Source organism: Callorhinus ursinus, unplaced genomic scaffold (assembly GCF_003265705.2).
Source record: "Callorhinus ursinus isolate GAN/ISIS: 27379988/994484 unplaced genomic scaffold, GSC_fseal_2.0 scaffold71, whole genome shotgun sequence".
Taxonomy (NCBI): Eukaryota; Metazoa; Chordata; class Mammalia; order Carnivora; family Otariidae; genus Callorhinus; species Callorhinus ursinus.
Genome location: NW_027397133.1, coordinates 5,397,455 through 5,419,060, shown reverse-complemented (window position 1 = coordinate 5,419,060; position 21,606 = coordinate 5,397,455). Strand labels below are relative to the sequence as shown.

At 40.0% G+C, this 21,606-nt stretch overlaps 1 protein-coding gene and 1 pseudogene across 3 annotated transcripts in view; both read right to left on the bottom strand.

Annotated features, from left to right (window-relative positions):
- The window catches only part of ZNF112 (zinc finger protein 112), a 48,408-nt gene that overhangs the window by 7,454 nt on the left and 19,348 nt on the right, over window positions 1–21,606 (bottom strand). The window contains exons 1-4 of one of the 3 annotated variants that reach the window (XM_073886676.1): window positions 20,703–20,815; window positions 20,543–20,590; window positions 17,295–17,421; window positions 13,151–13,246 (exon numbers count right to left, since the gene is read on the bottom strand). In XM_073886676.1, coding sequence (XP_073742777.1) covers window positions 13,151–13,246; window positions 17,295–17,421; window positions 20,543–20,557 — 238 coding nt within the window. In that variant the 5' untranslated portion in view covers window positions 20,558–20,590; window positions 20,703–20,815. Of the gene's footprint in view, window positions 1–13,150; window positions 13,247–17,294; window positions 17,422–20,542; window positions 20,591–20,702; window positions 20,816–21,606 lie in introns of those variants that run through there. The other 2 variants (XM_025849918.2, XM_073886675.1) reach the window with 2 other exon arrangements.
- On the bottom strand, window positions 5,989–7,491 carry LOC112807188 (keratin, type II cytoskeletal 8 pseudogene; annotated as a pseudogene).

Sequence of the window (21,606 nt, the reverse complement as noted above, 5' to 3'; positions counted from 1 at the left end):
ACCGGCAGAGGGAGAAGGAGGCTCCCCACTGAGCAGGAAGCCCGATGCGGGACTCGATCCCGGGACCCAGGACTCATGACTGAGCCACCCAGATGCCCCAACATGTACTTTTCTAACACTTGGCAGCACATTAATTCTCTACAGCATCCAGAAAAGAAAGCAGTAAAACAGGATTCTTTTCACACATGAATACTATCCTCAAACATAATCATTCTTCCTTTTCTATTTGTGTTTGTCTGTCTGTCCATACTGGAATGCATTATCTACAAGAATGAGCACTTTGTTTCCAGCAAACAGGAGTTACTCAATAAGCACATAATGAATAGGTCACAGGGTCAGTCATTTTCACTCTCAGAACTAAAAGGGCATGTATATGTGTTGTTGTTCATGGGAAAGAAACTGGTGATGGCAATTTTGCCACAAAGTTGAAAAGCTGTATAAAAGGCAGGGCTACACTTAGGGGATCACCTGCTGATGAGAAAAGCAAAGGTCACAGGAATCTCTTGTGGATTGAGTCTTTTTAATTTTTAAAATAAAATAGTGTATTTTTTTCTTGTATAAAATCTTACGGGTAACCCCTCATTATCCCCAACTAAAAAAAAAAAAAGAAAAAAAGAAAATGCCACACTGATGACTGGGTGGCATTAGGTTCTGGGGCACTGCAATGACTGCAGGGTAACAATGTATGGCACATCCATACGTACTCCTCTCGGTACTTTAAAAAAAAATGCTAGTGGGGCACCTGGATGGCTCAGTCACTTAAGTGTCCAACTCTTGATTTCAGCTCAGGTCATGGTCTCAGGCTGTGAGATCGAGCCCCACATCAGACTCTGTGCTGGGCGTGGAGCCTGCTTAAGATTCTCTCTCTCTCTCCCCTTGCCCTCCCCCCAAACACACACACACACACACTTAGTGATGGCTTCCAGTTATTACATTAATATTTTATCACCTAAAGATGAAGTGAAGGAACATACTACAGGAGGCAGATAAAATAAATAGCTTATGCATGAGAAGTTTGGCATCCAGCTAGAGTTTATCATAATGCTTACAGTTTTGTTTGGTATCATCAGAAACACTCAGTATACATCCATAAAGATACAGGTTAATATGTTATATCTTTTGGGGCTAACATGGTGGCTTGAGGACATGATGGCAGCTTGCTAGTCAAAACCCAGTTTTTTACAAAGCTGTTTCACTAGAAATTTGTACATCATTTATGACATGACCCCTCTCAAATATTTAAGAGATTAAAGTTTCCTTTTGGCCAGTGGCTTTACAATGTTAAAGCAATACAGGAAGGGGAAAAAAGGTCATTTCACTTAGTTTCGGGCTCTATGGAAAAATCACATATTTAACAACAGCAACCTGAACTTCCTTTAGCCAGTGGTGGATACCAAAACGCCTTGTCATTTCCTTTCCTTCTCTCAACATTTAAGTTCCATCTTAGTATCAAAGGCAGGGTGCTGATGAGAAATTGTGTTAAGTCAAATTAAAAAATGAACTTATTTGATGGAGAAAATATGCACTGCAAAAGAGCACTAAAAGACTTCATTTCAAGAAGGAAAGCTGAGAATTTATTTCATCTTCTTAGTGATCCTGCTTTAGAGTTGGAGAAAGCCAATAATTCCAGCATCCTCTATGAACGAATTTAACAAGAAAAACGTTATAGGTGTTGTAAATACCAAAGAATTCCTTTAAATTTAATAGTTAGCTAGTTAGTAATAGCTAATAATGAATGAAGAGAAAAAAAACCCTCAATTTATATTTTCTTTTTCTCTCCGCTTTTAATAGAAGCTAGTCAAGAATATCAATTCAGGTGACCCAGGCTGAGAATGACCCTACATTCTTACTAACCCCCCCTTTTTTTAATGTAGCGTTCAATGATTCATTAGTTGCGTATAACACCCAGAGCTCATCACATCACGTGCCCTCCTTAATGCCCATCACCCAGTTACCCCAGCCCCCACCCACCTCCCTTTCCACAACCCTCAGTTTGTTTCCTGGAGTCTTACTGACCTTTTAGATAGTAAGAGAAAAGAAAGCACTTTGAGGGCAATAAGTGGATAGATAAATACTTACACAGCTGGCTAGTCTCCTCACCACTTCTGAGGCTTAGCTCTGTGAGAGTATATTTAACCTTTGGAGGATTTCTTCTGTCTCCACTGCTTTTCCTCACAACTGAATGAGTTCCATCTTTCTGTTTTGGAAGGTTATTAGTTATTGATTCAATTTCCTTAACAGATTGTCAATTTCTTCTTGTGTAAGTTTTGGCAAATTAGGCCTTTCATGGAATTGGTCCATTTCATCTAGGCTTAGAGTTTGTCCACAGTATTCCTTTATTATCCTTTTAATGCCCATAGGACCTGGGTGATGTCCACTCTTCCATGTCTGATATTAGTAATTTGTATCCTCTCTGTTTTCTTCTTAGTTGGCCTGACTAAACGCTTACCGATTTTAATTTTTCAAAGAACCAGACTTTGTTTTCATTTTTTTTCTCTATTGGTTTCCTGTTTTCAATTTGATTTCTGCTCTAATTCTTACTATTTCTTTACTTCTGCTGACTTTGGATCTAATTTGCTCTTCTTTTTCTAGTTTTCTAAGGTAGGAGCTTAGATGGTTGATTTTAGATCTTTCTTCTCTTCTAATATATCCCTTCAGTGCTTTAAATTTCCCTCCTAGGTCCAATTTCTATTTAAAGGCTCCTTCGGCCCTGATCATCTGAATCGATGCTATTCTCATGGGCCTCCCTTAAATATGCGTGCTTCATGCCTCTTCCCTGTCATGTAGGTCATTAGCCATCAGGGAAATTCAAATCAAAACCACATTGAGATACCACCTTACACCAGTTAGAATGGCAAAAATGGACAGGGAAAGAAGCAACCAATGTTGGAGAGGTTGTGGAGAAAGGGGAACCCTCTTACACTGTTGGTGGGAATGCAAGTTGGTACAGCCACTTTGGAAAACAGTGTGGAGGTTCCTCAAAAATTTAAAAATAGAGCTACCCTATGACCCAGCAATTGCACTCCTGGGTATTTACCCCAAAGACACGGATGTAGTGAAAAGAAGGGCCATATGCACCCCAGTGTTCATAGCAGCAATGTCTGCAACAGCCAAACCGTGGAAAGAGCCGAGATGCCCTTCAACAGATGAATGGATAAAGAAGATGTGGTCCATACATACAATGGAATATTACTCTGCCATCAGAAATGATGAATACCCAACTTTTACATCCACATGGATGGGACTGGAGGAGATTATGCTAAGTGAAATAAGTCAAGCAGAGAAAGTCACTTATCATATGGTTTCACTTATTTGTGGAACATAAGGAACAACATGGAGGACATTAGGAGAAGGAAGGGAAAAATGGGGGGGGGAATTGGAGGGAGAGATGAACCATGAGAGACTATGGACTCTGAGAAACAAACAGGGTTTCAGAGGGGAGGGGGGAGGGGGGATTGGTTAGCCCGGTGATGAGTATTAAGCAGGGCACGTACTGCATGGAGCACTGGGTGTTATACGAAAACAATGGATCGTGGATCACCACATCAAAAACTAATGATGTAATGTATGGTGACTAACATAACATAATAAAATTTAAAAAATAAATAAATAAAATAAATTTCCCTACTAGCACTGCTTTCTCTGCATCCCTCAAATTTTGATAAGTTGTGCTTTAATTTTCATTTAGTTTAAAATGTCTTTAAATTTCTCTCGAGATTCGACTTTAATCCATGTGTTATTTAGATGTGTGTTGTTGAATCTCCATATATTTTAAGATCTTCCAGTTATTTAGTTTATTGATTTCTAGTAAAATTCAACTGTGGTCTGAGAGCAGACATTGTATGATTTCTATTCTTTAAAATTTTGTAAGGTATGTCTTACGGCCCAGAGTGTGGTGAATATCCCAAGTGAGCTTGAGAAAAATTCTACCTTTCTAATTATTCATGTTAAAAATGGCTTCTGACACTCCCACTCCATGCCACAAGGCTATAATTTTAGAATCACAGTTTTAATTCAGTCTGCAGGGGGAAACACATAATGTATGAAAACAAGAACAGGTTATGTAGAATGGGAGCAGAGGGACAAAATGCAGAAAACAAAGGTGACCCTTTATATTAGAGCATAAAATTGACCGGCCTATCACAGCCTGAGATCTAATATCAGAACCACTACTAACAATCAAAAAAATTATAAGAAAAAATAGACTAAACATATGTGTAATTTAAAAAACAGATCTGTATATTTTATTAGCAACATGTCATTTTCTCCACATATTCCTTATGTCTGAAGTTAGTTAAGGCAAACGTGGTAAGTTTTCTATTAAAAAGTAAATTTTGGCAGGGAATTGTAATTCCAAATAAACATCTGTTTGGCACCTGTAAGATATCACTAAATATTTGTGAAAGGTTGTGTTAAAACTTGAGGTTTAGGGGCATCTGGGTGGCTCAGTCAGTTAAGCATCTGACTTTGGCTCAGATCATGATCTCAGGGTGCTGGGATCGATCCCCACATTGGGCTCTGCACTCCTGCGCTCAGTGGGGAGTCTGCTTCTCCCTCTCCTCTCTGCCCCTCACCCTGCTCGTGTGCTCTCTCTCTCTCAAATAAATAAATAAAATCTTTAAAAAAAAAACCTTAAGGTTTAGTTAAGGTTAACATATAAATTTAAATTACAGTTGCAGCAATCATTAACAGTGATGTTTGATATCCTAGTAAGACATAAGGGAATTAAAATTATTGAAGGAAAAAGCTGAGAATAGCTGGGACCCACTGATAGGAATGGGAAGTTTCTTTGTTTGGTGCCAGATAATAATAAACTAAAGAAAGCAGAATTAAAGATGGGGAATTCTTAGGGACTGTCTCTAAGAAAAACAACTTCTCAGCTGTTCTTTTTCACTGTGGGGAGTGACAATCAGGTTGGGACAGAGAAGATCAGAGTGCAAGAAAATACCTATGAGAGATTATTTAAAGATAATGCTGAAGAAATCTGGCCCACCAGTAATCTCATGGTATTTCATTTTTATGCTTAAATTTTATTTACTTATTTATTTTTTATTTAAGAGAGAGGGAATGAGAGAGCAGGGGGAGGGGCAGAGGGAGAGGGAGAAGTAGACTCCCAACAGAGCATGGAGCTGGATGCGGGGCTTGATCCCAGGACCCAAGGAGCATGACCTGAGCTGAAGGCAGGAGCTTACCCAGCTGAGCCACCCAGGTGCCCCTCATGGCATTAAAAAAAAAAAAAAAAAACCTGGGAAGAAATCAGAGAGGGAGACAAACTATGAGTGACTCTGGACTCTGGGAAACAAATTAAAGGTTGCAGAAGGGAGGGGGGCAGGGGGAATGGGGTAACTGGGTGATGGGCATTAAGGAGGGCATGTGATCTGATGAGCACTGGGTGTTATACACAACTAATGAATCATTGAACACTACATCAAAAACTAATGAAGTACTGTATATTGGCTAATTGAACTTAATTTTTTTAAAAGGGGAAAAATAAAAAAATAAATGGATTAGTGCTATGAAGCCAGAAAAGCTTCAATACTGAAAAAGCTTAATATGTGTTCTGAAAATACTTTGGTCTTAATTGAAGGGGAAGTTTGTTTCTGGGTTTCCTCAAGGTGCTCAAATGCTGGTACTGGCCTCAGGGTCCCTCAGGACACTAGAAGAGTCATTAGAACCAGAAGAGCTATGCCACTCTGGGGGATGTGTGCGCGCACACGCGCGCGCGTGTGTGTATGTGTGTGGTTTTTTTTTTTTTTCCAGAGTCAGCTGAGGCTTTATTTGGGAAAAGATACTTGAATTGGCTTTTAGTTGGCGGCATGGACAAGAGGGGGTACCCAGGGCAAAAGACTCGCCCCAAAGGTAGGCTGAGGACTAGGGCTGAGTCTTAGGTGGCTCTTCTGTTCCTGATGCTCCCCGGCACAGCTCCTTCCCCCCAAAGGCTCTCTGGCAGCCCAAGAGTGGGGAGGCTGAGAGGGACCACGTGGTTGTTCACTTGGACAGGACATCAGACGACTCGGGACACCAGCTTCCTGTCACGGGTCTCGATCTTCTTCACAACCACAGCCTTCGAAGAGCGGCTGCGGCTGAAGGAACCAGCAGGGCCAAAGCTGGACTGGAAGGAGCTCAGGCCATAGCTGAGGCCAGGGCTTGTGAGGCCCCCATAGGCTGAGCTCAGGCCACCTGAGTAGCCACTGGTGGTCTTAGTATGGATACTCATGTTCTGCATCCCAGACTCCAGCCGGCTCTCCTCACCCTCCAGCAGCTTGCAGTAGGTGGCGATCTCGATGTCCAGGGCCAGCCTGACGTTCATGAGCTCCTGGTACTCACGCAGCTGCCGGGCCATGTCCTGCTTGGCTCACTGCAGGGCGGCCTCCAGCTCGGCCACCTCAGCATTGGCGTCCTTCATGGCCAGCTCCCCATGCTGCTCAGCAGCAGCAATGCCACCTCCAGGGCAGCCCTCTGGCTTTTGAGGGCCTCGATCTCAGCCTGGAGTCGGCTGATGCTCCAGTTCATCTCAGAAATCTCCGTCTTTGTGCGATGGAGGTCATCCCCATGCTTCCCAGCCAGTGTCTGCAGCTCCTCGTACTTGATCTGGTACATGGTCTCGGCCTCAGCCCGGCTGCGGTTGGCGATGTCCTCGTACTGGGCCTTGACCTTGGTGATGATGCTGTCCAGGTCCAGGGAGCGGCTGTTGTCCATGGACAGCACCACAGACGTGTCCGAGATCTGGGATTGCAGCTCACGGATCTCCTCTTCATACAGCTGCCTTAAGAAGCTGATCTCGTCGGTCAGCCCTTCCAGGCAGGACTCCAGCTCTACCTTGTTCATGTAAGCTTCGTCCACATCCTTCTTGATGAGGACAAATTCATTCTCCATGTCTGCACGCTCTTCGATCTCCTCCTCATATTTATTCTTGAAGTCCTCCACCAGCCCCTGCATGTTGCCAAGCTCCACCTCCGGCTTCAGCTTCTCCTGGCCCAGGGTGTCCAGCTGCCACCAGAGGTTGCTGATGTAGCTCTCGAACATGTTGTCTATGTTGCTCCGAGCGGTTTTCTGCTGTTGTAGGAGGCTCCACTTGGTCTCCAGAATTTTGTTCTGCTGCTCCAGGTGCCTCACCTTGTCGATAAAGGAGGCAAATTTGTTGTTGAGGGTCTTGATCTGCTCCTTCTCTTGGGTGCGCACAGCTTGGATGTTGGGGTCCACCTCCAGATTAAGGGGGCTCAGCAGGCTCTGGTTCACTGAGACAGCCGTGATGCCCCCCATGCCCCCGGCCCCAACGCCGTAGCCCCCGACCACACTCATGCTGCTGCTCAGGCCACCCCGGAAGCTGCTGCTGCCGCCGCCCACCCAGGAGAAGACGGAGGAGCTGATGCGGGAGCCAGGCCCGCTCGTGTAGAAGTGGCTGCTGAAGGCCCGGGGGCCGGAGGTGGACATCTTGTAGGACTTCTGGGTCACCCTGATGGACATGGTGGAGGCCGGAGTGGAGGCGAGTAGGCTGAACCTGACAGAGGTTCCAGAAGGAGCCGAGAAGCTGCTTCTAGGTGGGTGCGTGTGTGTGTATTACACACATACATGCACACTCATGCCCAAGTTGCTCCTGGTAATGTGTATGTGGAAGTTTCTCTCCAGTAGCTGACAAATATAAAAATCTCACAACATTCTTCCTGGTGTATTTGACATCTTTGACATGTACTTCCGAGTTTGTCATTCCATCCCCAGGCTTTCTAGGAGCCTGAACAGTAGATAGGAATATAAACTGGGAAGGACTGAGATATGTTTGGTGCCTCTTGAGAAATAAGAAAACCTGGGCCACAAGGATTTGCTATCAAGAACATGAAAATGTATCCCTGGTGAGAGGGAACACTGCCTCCCTGTGGATTGGGGGTGGCCTCTTGCCAGATATTATGCTCACTGATGTACAGAGTTACTGCTTTCCAGTCTCTTCCCACAGCGAAAAAAAAAAATTGCCAAATACTTTTCTGGAAAGTTTCGTGGATTCAGATCTAGCTGTAGCCAGCAAATTACCAAAAGGAGAAAACAGAGCAAGATAATTTGCAGGGAGCACCTTATTACTTGAAAGATGAAGGGGCACCTGGGTGGCTTAGTTGGTTAAGCGTTTGCCTTCCACTCAGGTCATGAAATGCTTATTTCAGATGTGCACATATGTACATATACATACGTCTATACTGGGTTACATTACGTACTGGGGGCCATGATCAGCAAAGTATGAAAACCACTGGTCTAAATATTTGAGGAAGGTATAAACTTCATAATGAAACAATAGCAAGGCTCAAATGCAAAGTTCAAATGTGGAAACATGGAAAAATAACGGGTAGGTTTGTACCTCTTAGTTTCATGCCTACCTGGGCTAAAGTTTCAAAATATAAGGAATAAATTACCACTTGAAATAGATTCTTTCTCTCCCTCAGGATATGTGAACCCTGAGAGTACAATTTCTTCTTTTTTTCTGTTTACAATGGTCACCAGTTGAAAGGTATGCACTAGATCCTCAAGAGAATGAAGACTTGAAAACTGTCTGAAATCTACTTTATTTTTTTAATATTTCCTTTTTTAAAATTTTTTTAAAGATTTTATTTATTTATTTATTTATTTATTTATTTATTTATTTATTCGACAGAGAGAGAGAGAGACAGCGAGAGAGGGAACACAAGCAGGGGGAGTGGGAGAGGGAGAAGCAGGCTTCCCACCGAAGTGGGAGCTCGATTCAGGGCTCAATCCCAGGACCCTGGGATCATGACCTGAGCCAAAGGCAGACGCTTAACCGACTGAGCCATCCAGGTGCCCCTTTTTTTAAGTTTTTTTATTTTTATTTTTGATTATGTTATGTTAGTCGCCATACAGTACTTCATTAGTTTTTATGTAGTGTTCCATGATTGTTTGCATATAACACCCAGTGCTTATTGCAACACATGCTCTCCTTAATACTCAGGCTAACCCATCCCCCCACCCTCGTCCCCTCTGAAATCCTCAGTTTGCTTCTCGGAGTCCACAGTCTCTCATGGTCACCCCGTCTGATTCTACTTTAACAATTGTTTATTTAATGGTTAACCTGGAGGGAGTAAAGACGAGGAAATACAAACTCATCTTTGAATACATTTTGAATACATACTCATTTTATAAGTCTTGTTTTTCTCACCCTGAATCCTCCTTGCCTGACGAGAAAAAGGGAATCTAGGGAATCTGTGTGTACGCCAATTTGGATAAGATGGATGGTCTGTAACTTAGAAAATCTTGCGAGGAAATGAATAGTTTAGAAACTGTAATTTATTGACATCTTTCTCTTTCCTGTTGTAAATGGAGAGATTTCTTCTATGAGGGACCTGCCAAGAGAGTGGTTTTAAGAATACTAATTTTAAAAATGTTTCTTTACCCAAATCAATTAAATCAGTTGCTATAGGCTGCAAGAAAGCCAACAGGGGATAATTATGTCTCTTTGGGTTATAATTCCAAAGCTAAACTTTGTACAGGATGGGTTTTCTCTTTGAATCTCTGAATCACCAGGTATTTTATTCTACAGAAATAAAATCACTAGTATCTAAGGACATTTAGATTGGGGTTTTATTGCTGTACTTTCTGTATTAGTAAAAAAAGGAGGGATAAACTAATACCCATCAATTAAAAAATGGCTAAATGATGCATGTTATATCCATATAATGTAATATTATATAGCCATGATTTAAAAAAAAAAAGTTATAATCTCTGAGTAGGTTGGATTTCCCCAAGGTATCATGGAAGAGAAAAATCAGTTTATTAAAACTAGTTAATTAAATTAAATTAAAAATTAGTATATTAAAAAGTACAAAGAATATGTTCTATCTAAAGAATGTATTGTATCTAAAGAATGTATTGTATCACGTGTGACCTTGAATCTTAACTAAGATGGCAGCAAAACATTATAGAAATGAAATAGTTTGCTTTGAAAATTTTTACTGACTCTTGACTACCCAGGAGCACCCTTAGCTACACAGTTGTCAGTCTTGCGGACTCCAAAAATGTTACTAAAATGTTTGGACTCACGTAAATGTCTAACTTGAATATTCTACTTCAAAAAGAAAATTACAGGCCACTGGGTCTTATGTGCAACTAATGAATCATTGAAAACATTACACCAAAAATGAACGATGGCTAATTGAATTTAAAGTAAAAAAAAAAAGAAAAAAGAAGAAAATTACAGGCCAGTATTCCTGATGAACATAGATGCAAATATTCTTAACAAAATATTATCAAACTGAATTCAACAATACATTAAAAGGATCATACACCATAATCAAGTGGGATTTATTCCAGGAATGCAAGGATGGTTTGACATTCTCAAATCAGTCAGTATGATACACCACATTAACAAAATAAAGGATAAAAATCAGATGATCATCTTGATAGATGCAGAACAAGCATCTGATAAAATTCAACATCCATTCATTATAAAAATTCTCAACAAAGTGAGTATAAAGGGAATGTACCTCAACATAATAAAGGCCATATATGAAAAGCCCATAGATAGTATGAAATGGTGAAACAAAACTCAGGAACAAGGCAAGGATGTCCACTCTCACCCATTTTATACAGATTTCGAGAAATTAGGCAAGAAAAAGAAATAAAAGGCATCCAAATTAGAAAGGAAGAAGTAAAACTGTCACTATTTGTAGATGACATTATTATATACAGAAGCCTAAAGACTACACACACACACACACACACACACACACACACACACACACACACACACAAACTGTTAGAATAAATGAATTCAGTAAAGTTGCAGAATAAAATACCAATATATAAAACTCTGGGCATTTCTTTAAACTAATAACAAAGTATCAGAAAGAGAAATTAAGAAAACAATCCCATTTACAATTGCATCACAAAGAATAAAATATCTAGGAATAAATTTAACCAAGGAAGTGAAAGACCTATATGTTGGGAAAATTACAAGGCACAAAATTAATGAAAACAAGAATTAATGAAAGAAATTGAAGAAGACACAAATAAATGGAAATATATTCATGCTCATGGATTGGAAGAATTAATACTGTTAAAATGTCCATACTACCCAAAGCAATCTACAAATCCAATGCAATCCCTATCAAAATTCCAATGGCATTTTCTGCAGAAATGGAACAAACAACCCTAAAGTTTGTATGACAAAAGACCCCAAACAGCCAAAGCAATCTTGAGAAAGAACAAAGCTAGAGGCATCACACTCCCTTATTTCAAATAACATTATAACACAACATAATTAAAATAGTGATGAGCACTGGGTGTTATACACAGCTGATAAATTATTGAACACTACATCTGAAACTAATGACTTACTACATGTTGGCTAATTGAATTTAAATAAATAAATAAATAATAAATAGTATGGTACTGGCATAAAAAAGGCACACAGATCAATGGAACAGAATACAGCCCAGACATACACCCATGTTTATATGGTCAATTAATTTACAACAAAGGAGTAAAAATATACAATGGGGAAAAGAAGTCTCCTCAACAAATGGTCTTGGGAAAACTGGACAGCCACATGCAAAAGAATGAAACTGGACCATTTTCTTATACCATACACAAAAATTAACTCAAAATGGATTAAAGACTTGAACGTAAGACTAAAACCATAAAACTCCTAGAAGAAAACACAGACAGTAAGCTCCTTGACATCAGTCTTGGTGATTATTTTTTTATCTGACACCAAAAGGAAAAGCAGCAAAAGCAAAAATAAAAGGTGGGACAGCAACAAACTAAAAAGCTTCTGCACAGCAAAGTAAGCCATCACCAAAATAAAAAGGCAGCCTACTGAATGGAAGAAAATAATTGTAAATCATATAGCTGATAAAGGGCTAATATACAAAAACAGGAATAACTCCTACAACTCAATAGCCGAAAAACCCCCAAACGATCCAGATAGAAAATGGGCAGAAGATCGGAACAGATATCTTTCAAAGAAGACATACAGAAGGCCAACAGACAAGAAAAGATATTCAGCGTCACCCATAATCAGGGAAATGCAAATCAAAACCAGAATGAGGTATCACCTCCCACCTGTTACAATGGCCAGTATCAAAAAGACAAAAGAGAGAAAGTGTTGGCCAGGCTGCAGAGTGAAGGGAACCCTCATGCACTGTTGATGGGAATGGAAACCTACAGTATATAGATATATACATACTTATATATACATATTATATATATGTGTATATAGTAATAGTACTTGGCCACAAGAATGTAATCTTGCCATTTGCAACAACCTGGATGGGCCTCGAGGGCGTTACGCTGAGTGAAGCAAGTCACACGGAGAAAGACGAACACCGTATGCTCTCTCTCATATGTAGATTAAAATACAACAACGAGATACCAAGCTTGCAGACACAGAGAACAGATTGGTGGTTTCGAGAGGAGGGGGTTGGGGGTGGGAGAAATAGGTGAACTGATGGTTTTGGTGGTGTTGGTTTTTTGGTTTTTTTTTTCAAGTTTAAAGAAGTTGAATAAGGATTTTAAGAAAACTGTAGCTAGGCCAGGAGACTGTCAGGATGAAGGATGAAGAGGATGAAAAGAGAGCAGAATGGGAAGAAGAGCCAGGCATCTGGATAAGGAAGTTAATGCAAGAGTGTCTCAGTTGAAATTGCTTTTCAACTTCCATGAGGAGGACCAGTTATGATGTTGGCAATGATCACTTTGATATGGACTTTAGCTGACTGGCCATTCTTAATCTTTTAAGGATAATGGCTACCTATCTATACTCAAGGACACCTACACAATTAAAATTAGTACAGGCCTTCATCAGAAAACAAACAGCATTCTAGAGTATCCTTCGATTGTGCACTTATTCAACGCCTACCAGCTGTCCCATGGAGGACTGAAGACAGTGAGGACCACGCATCTATTAACCAACTCATTCATTCAAGGCAAAGAGAAAAGCAAGTCAAGGAACCTAAAGCAGAAGCATAATTATGTCGGGTCTGAAGGGCAGCAATGGGGCAGTGCAGAACAGAATGAATGGGCGGAAATAAACAATTACAGATAAATATGGAAAGCCAGAGGTGGTTGAGGGGATAGACATCGTAGGGCCTGACATGTTCTGACTTGCCTTAGGAGAGGCTCCCTAGCTGCTGTGTTACTGCAGGACGGTTCTTACCTAAATATCCATCTCTCTGGGTTTCTGTCTCCATCATCAAAAGCTTTTCTTCTCTCTCCAGCCGGAATATAAGCTCTGGCTTGGAGGGCTGATTCCCTGTAGAAAGGCAAGGAGAGCATAAGTTTTAAGTTTTGATGAAGTCCAACTGATCTTTTTTTTTTTTCTTTTCTGAATCATGCTTTTGGAGTCTAAGAACTGTTTGCCTAACCCAAGGTCAAGAAGATTTTCTCCTGTGTTTCTTTCTAGAAGTTTCATACTTTTACATTTTCCATTAGGTCTATTATCCACCTTGAATCAATTTCTTAGTGAGATGCGAGTCATGGGTATAGATGCATACAGAAGTCTAAATGTTTCATCACCCTCTGTTGAAAAGACTATACTTTCTCCAGTCAATTGCTGTGGCACCTGTAATACATCTAAAATAGCTTCAGAATGGCTTCTTCCATCTCATTACAATAAGCAAATCCACTAAAAATTGTTCAGAATTGCAGTTTGTTTTCTCATCCTCCTCCCACTGTACCTAACACTAAGGGGATACAGTTATGTGCTGTGTTCCTTAGCTATGTCCGTAAGTTCTTTCTTTTCTCTCTTCAGTGTGGTTATGATATGTTTCAAATATAATTAATTTCATTTTTCTTTTAGTTTCAGATTACCATCCCTTTGCATTCTTACTTTTTTCTTTCAAGATTTTATTTAAATTCTAGTTAGGGCGCCTGGGTGGCTCAGTCGTTAAGCGTCTGCCTTCGGCTCAGGTCGTGATCCCAGGGTCCTGGGATCGAGCCCCTGCATTGGGCTCCCTGCCCCGCGGGAAGCCTGCTTCTCCCTCTCCCGCTCCCCCTGCTTGTGTTCCCTCTCTCGCTGTGTCTCTGTCTGTCAAATAAATAAATACAATTTTTAAAAATAAATAAATAAAATTCTAGTTAGTTAACATATGGTGCAGTATTAGTTTCAGGGATAGAATTTAGTGATTCATCAGTTGCATATAACACCCAGTGCTCATTACAACAAGTGCTCTCCTTAATGCCCATCACCCAGTTACCCCTCTTACTTTTTTCTTCTTATTTAATTTGTATAATGTGTTGAAATAATGGATTTTCAAAAGTCCAAACCAGGCAGAAAGGCACATTCAAAGGAGTGTGACACATAACTTCCACACTCTTACCTCCCACCCACTATATGAAACTAATTTCATGAATCTTTAATTAATCCTTCTTAGGTTTCTTCTTATAAAGACAAGCAGATATATGTAGGTTTCCTTATTTCCCTTCTTTCTTACATGAATTGTAGTATACTATTAATGCTCTTTCGCACTTTGCTATCTTTAGGGAAAATTCCTAGAAGCAAACTGCTGGGAATATTGCTGGATAATTGTCAAATTCTCCTCCTTCAGGACTGTTTCATTTTGCTTTCCTACTTTCAGTGCATGAGAGTGCTTTATTTCCCACATCTTTTCCCAAAAAAGTACAGTGCTGAGTGTTTGAATTTTTGCTCATCTCATGCGTGAGAAATGGTATTTCAGGATGATTTTACTTAACATCTCCTTTATGTTTAATGAAATTGAACATCTACTCACGTGTGCATATATGTATATGAATATATGCACATGCACACACACACTCCTACCTACTAGTTCTAACCCCTGAGACCAAGAAACAAAGCCACCACAGTAGCAGTGGCAGTACCTAGCATTCAGACCTTGTTGTTAAATACCATTCTCCAAGAAAAGGATGATTCCAGAGCCAGGGTATAAAGTAAAAGATGAACACAGAACAGCATCTATGCCATAAAGTAAGGAAATGCTCAAAAAAAATGGTGGATGAGTAATATTCCATTGTATATATGGACCACATCTTTATCCATTCGTCTGTTGAAGGGCATCTCGGCTCTCTCCACAGTTTGGTTATTGTGGACATTGCTGGAACACTACCTCAAAAACTAATGACGGTGACTAACATAATATAATAATATTATATAATAAAATAAAATAAAATAAAAAATGGTGGAGGCATATTACAAAAAGCCAAATTTGGAACAATTTTAGCATCAAAATAATTACGGTAATATTAGAAGCCATTTTTTAAAAAAACAATTCACAAGTCCCTACAAATAAGTAAATAAATGATTAAGGCATGTGGGACTCTTGCTTACTGTAGAATGCCAGGAGCGGATTGCTAATGCAATCAGGAGGTACTAAAGAAGTACTAAAGTAGAAAATCATTTTGTAACAATCATGGTAAAGACCAGATAAGGCAAGGGTCATCACTGGATGCTAAATCTATAGGGAAATATTTGTGTGGTCTTAAAAAGTGTTGCCTTATGATTGCAAGAGAAATGAAGCAATAATTTTATAGTGGAGAAATTGGACATCTTGACTGAGTGATCAATGAGGGACAAATAGTGTGCCTCTACATGTGATAGTCTCAGAAGGACTACCAATGTCGAGTTCCAGCCAGAATGGATCATCTGAACCTAATTATAAGGAAGTATTAGGAATGTTATCTGAAAAATGGGGGGGGTAGGGGGGAAATAACAGTATTCTTCCAAAATGTCTACTGTTATAAAAGACAAAGAAATTGCTGTGGAAATGCTCCAAATTAAAGGAGGCTAAAGAGACATGACAGTCAGACTAAACTCAAGACTAGACCTTACCCTGGAGAAAGAAAAATACGCTTTTAGGAATATAACTGGATCTACTGATAAAATCAGTAAAATACTGGGTGCCTGGGTGGCTCAGATGGTTAAGCGTCTGCCTTCAGCTCAGGTCATGATCCCAAGGTCCTGGGATCGAGTCCCACATCGGGCTCCCTACTCCTTGGGAGCCTGCTTCTCCCTCTGCTTCTCTCTCTCTCTCTGTCTCTCATGAATAAATAAAATAAAATATTTTAAAAAAATCAGTAAAATACTTGGATAAAAGTATTATATTTGCACTGGGAATATGTAAGAGAATATTCTTATTTCTACAAAATACATTGTTCAGTGAAGAATTAAGCTTGCTCAAAGAGAGGTCTGGTCTTTGTCCTCAGCTCTTGGGAAGTGATCTCTAAGTCCTTGGGATTTCCTGTCTGGTAAGAGTGTCTTTCTCACGCGGAGGCTTTGGACAACATCAGATTGCTTACCAATGTGATTTATGGTGGGGCCTTTGGGCTACCTGCTGTCAGCTTGATTTCCAGAGGGGCTAGAAACTAAGGTCAGACACACAGGTGTCCAACCACATCTATATGGCCAAACCACAGTAAAAAATCTGGACACCAAGGCTCATGTGAGCCTCCCTGGTTGGTAATACTCCATGTATACTATGACTTGTCTTTGCTGGTAAGAGTTAGTACTATCTGTGACTCCTCTGGGAGAGACAATTACAAGTTGGTGCTGGAAATCCCCTGGATTCTACCCCAGGTGCCTCTTCCCTTGTCTGATTTTAACTTGTACCCTTTTCATGTCATAAAGTGTAACCATGAGTATAACAGCTTTCAGGGCCTTCTAGTGAATTATTGAGACTGAGGGTTATCATGGGGACCCCTGAGCTTACAATTGGTGTCAGACTAAGAGCAGTCTTGGGGACTTCCAAACTCTGCATATACACTGACGTATTTAGAGATAAAGGGCAGTGGTGTATATAAATTACCCTCAAATGGTTGAGAAAAAATATTATGAATATACATACATATGTTTTCATATATACACACAAATATATATGGAGAGAGAAAAAACATGGTCATAAATAAAATAAATGGGTAAAAATATTATTATAAGTGAATCTAGGTGAAAGCTATAGGGGTGTTCTTATTCTTTACTTTTGCAAATGTTCTGTAAGTTTGAAGTTATTTACAAAAACACTGTTAAAGGAAAAACCAAAATACCTCTGAAAAATCACGTTAATAAATAGTTATTGTTACTGGCACCCTGGAAAAACAAAAACAAAAACTAGGGCAACTCACTAAACTGACTTCATGACAAACAACAGGGCTGGACCACAATTTGCCCAGTTACATAGCTCGAAGGACAGAAACAGCTTGTCGGTGTTGTACGGGGATTATTAGGACTCTTATTTGCCCAAGCTCAGGGGATGATTTCAAGAGTCTCAGAGCTTCAAACACCCAAGACACCCCAGGGGGCTGACTTTCAGTCACCAAGCGCCTGTCCTCACCCACAGAGACCAGGTTCCTGAAGTTTTCCAGCATCACGTCTCGGTACAGCTTCCTCTGGGTAGAATCCAGCAGCCCCAGCTCCTCCTCACTGAAGACCACCGCCACATCCTTAAACATCACCGGCTCCTACAACACCAGACACAGGCAGACTATGTTTATGGAAAAGGGGCAGCACTGAGAAAGCATCAGGGATGGGAAGCTGTTCTAGAATCTGGGGGACGGAGTCAAAGTAGCTGCCTTCTACACCGCTCACTCAATCCACCAGAAGGGCTGCAAGAAAAGAAATCCTTGCAGATTATATTGCTGCCAAACAAACAAACAAACAAATAAATAGCTGCCTTTTGTTAGCGCTCCTATAGGTAAGTCCCTGGAACTCTGCTGCACTGCAGGCTACTATAATTTTAAATTTTACCAAGAACGCCATTTGCCCCCAGAAAAGCTTTAGTTCCAATAGTGTGTGATGGATTCTCTCTCTTTTACATATGCACACATTTCACTTATTTAATTTGCCAAACATAAAGGCTATTGGTCACTCTTACTGTTGAAGTATGTAGTTCATCCTCTGTGCCCCATTTGCAGTGTGCAGCGGTGGTGTGGGCACAGTCCAGAGCCTGACTCCCTGTACTCACACTGGAATGCTCTGCCTCGTGCTAGCTATATGCCCTTGGAGAAGTTCTTCATTCTCTCATCCTCATGCTGATACCTATATACCATAGGGTACTGATAATAACATGAGTGACTATAGGTAAAGCACTTCGGAGCAGTGCCTGGCACAGAGTACCCAATAAATGTTAGCTATTATTATGATTATTACTATGATCATGTCTGTCATCCCAATGAAGCGCCGTATAGTAAGTCAATGATTTAGGATGTGATTAACTCATCCAAATAATGCACACTTAGCTTTAGATTATCTATCATAAACAACGTCGCAACAAAAATCGTTTCGCATTGACCCTGGATTATGTCCTTAAATTCCAAAAAGTAGAAATGGTAATGCTGAATGACAACTTTCAGCATTTTGATTCAATGACAGGTGTCCCCTCCAAAAAAGATTTTTCCAGCTTATTCTTCTTCCAGGTATAAATCAGTAAACCTCTATACCTTGGCCAATACCAGATATGAATACTTAAAAAAAATCTCTGATAATCTCAGAAGTAAATTTGGGAAGTAAAAACCAGTTATTTTGAAAAATTTTCACAAAGTTGATTAGTAATGAAGACCATTCTCTTTTCGTGTATTTGCTGGTCTTTTGTTTTTGTTGTATTCAAAATATTAATTTTGGGGACATTAAGTCCTTTCCTCCAAATATGTTGTAAATATTTTTCATTCTACTTGGCTACTTGCTTGAAACTTTTTACTGTAGGGAAATGCAAATGTTTTGTATGAAGACCTTTGTTCTGGCTGGAGCTCCAAATGCCACAATGTCAGGCCTTGGTCTCTGAATGAAAACTCTGGTTTGGTTTTGGATTTTGTTCTGTTTTGCCCTTCTTTCCTTCAGTATCTCTTTCCTGATACTCTTTATCCAGAAGGGAAAGGCTTTGGAGTTGGCTGAACACTCGTGTGCTGTAGGAACTTGAGCAGGAGTTGAACTTCCACGAATCTCTTACCTTCATGTTAACAGTGCAGATTATTCTAAATCGCCCTTGGAGCAGTGAATAAAGTGACAGGTGGAAAGTGCCTGCATGTCCTACAGTAGGACTACAATTTTTAAATTAAGTATCTGTATTGCTCTAATAAAATAAATACATGAAGGGCAAAACACACAAAAGTACACAAATGTACACAGACACACACAGAGAAAGCTTCAGATCTTGGGAAGAAAAAATCTAGCTCTTTTTGTATGAAAATATTGCACAATTTTTTTCTGAGTTCATTTTCTGTATGATCCTGTTAGACAAAACCGTCTCTTAGGTATTCTTTTTGTAAAGTACCTCAGGCACCACTTAGGAGAAAAAAATTTTTTTAGTTTTGAGTCCCTACAACAGAAGGACAAATTATATTAGAATTCTCTCAGAATTGCTTTTTTTTAATCAACTTTTCTCTTTTTTTTGTATGTATATTTCTTTATTTTTAAATTTCAAAAGCTGTAGTAGAAATATAATAGAGCTTCAGTGCAAGAAAATGGAGCTTCAGTGTAAAATCAAGTTTTCATCTATAATTTCTGTACCAGGAATGGACCTTAAAATGACAAAATGACCTAGCGAAATTAAGACCATATTTTGAGTTCAGAATTGCTTTTTGTGGGGCACCTGGGTGGCTCAGTCAGTTGAGCATCCAACTCTTGGTTTCGACTCAGGTTATGATTTCAGGGTCATGGGATCAAGCCCCACGTCGTGCCCCATGCTCAGTGGGGAGTCTGCTTCAGATTCTCTCCCTCGCCTTCTGCCCCTCCCCCTGCTCTCTCTCTCAAATATTTTTTTTAAAATTGCCTTTTGAGTAAAGATTGTATGTAGCAAAACTGATACTTCTGCATAAAACTGCGAGAATCCTCAAGAACTTAAAAACTTGTGAATGCAGAATAGTAAAAACTGAGGGGGGACAGCATCCACTAAAATAATAGCTGGCGAAATTAGGTGCTATAATTTTAAGTGAAAAAAATTCAAAATTATATCTATTATTGTATATAATAATACACATAAAATGACTGTGAAAAAAACAAGTAATTTATAAGCAGAGTGATGTGTGGGCTTTTTCATTTCTTAACTTTTTTTTTTAAGATTTTATTTTTAAGTAATCTCACACCAATGTGGGGTTCGAACTCACAACCCTGAGATCAAGAGTCTCATGCTCCACCAACTGAACCAGCCAGGTGCCCCCATTTAAAAATTTTCTATTCTCTTTTATGCTATTATTTGTAAAAATAAAATGATAATAAGACAAAAACTGGAAAGAAAAAGGTTTTATTTTTCTTTTAAGATTTTATTTATTTGACAGAGAGAGAGACGAGAGTGGGAACACAAGCAGGGCGAGTGGGAGAGGGAGAAGCAGACTCCCTGCTGAGCAGGGAGCCCGATGCGGGGCTTGATCCCAGGACCTGGGATCATGACCTGAGCCGAAGGCAGACACTTAACGCCTGAGCCACCCAGGTGCCCCAGGAAAAAGGTTTTAAAAAGAAACAAAAAGCATGGCACATAAATGGTTAACGTCTGCTGAAATTCTTTATTCTTGGCAAGGAAGAGAAAAAAGGTGTCCACCTAAGAAGTGAAATAAAATGTTCAGTGACAGAAATAAAAATCCGGCTCACCTGGAACTTGATCATTTTCTCCTCCTTTTCCTAGGGAAAGGCAGAGACCTGAGAAGGCAATACAAGGTAATAAGAAAGAAGCCATGAGAAAAAGGGAAATGTATCTTTGTGTAAAATAGACAAAGGTGTCCCTTGCCCCAGCAGATGCTGCCACACACACCTTGGCAGGCCGGGTGTGGGCTGGATTCCAGCTACCATGAGGTTATCCTGGCAGGATGCCCTCATGCATGGGACAGTCTGCACAGTGATATTCAGCACTCCTCACAGACCTCTCTGCTCCTAAGGAACTTACTCTGATCCTGGGAAGTGTGAAAAAGGAGAGGCAGTGGAATGTACTGGTTAAAAGTGGACTCTGGGCACAAAATTCAGTTTCAAAATCTGGCATTGTTGTGTATTTGCTGTACATTTGCTATATGTTGGCACTGCTACAGAATAAACATATGTAATATATAATGTATAGGACATATATAAGAGTACAACATTTACTACATAATATGCACATATATTTAACCATGGTTAATTAATTAACCTCTCTAGGCTTCATTTCTGTAATCTGAAGCATTAGGACCACAATAGAACCAACATTATCAGATTGCTATTAGGATTACATGTGAATAAAAGAAAAATGTTGTAATTATACCAATGTTTTCTAGACATTAAAAATAGAGCTACTCTATGACCCAGCAATTGCACTACTAGGTATTTACCCCAAAGATACAGATGTAGTGAAAAGAAGGGGCACATGCACTCCGATGTTCATAGCAGCAATGTCCACAATAGCCAAACTGTGGAAGGAGTCCTTCAACAGATGAATGGATAAAGATGTGGTCCATATATACAATGGAATATTACTCAGCTATCAGAAAGGATGAGTACCTACCATTTGCATCAACCTGGAAGGAACTGGAGTGGATTATGCTAAGTGAAATAAGTCAAGCAGAGAAAGACAATTATCATATGGTTTCACTTATTTGTGGAACATAAGGAATAGCAAGGAGGACCACAGGGGAAGGGAGGGAAAACTGAATGGGAAGAAATCAGAGAGGGAGACAAACTATGAGAGA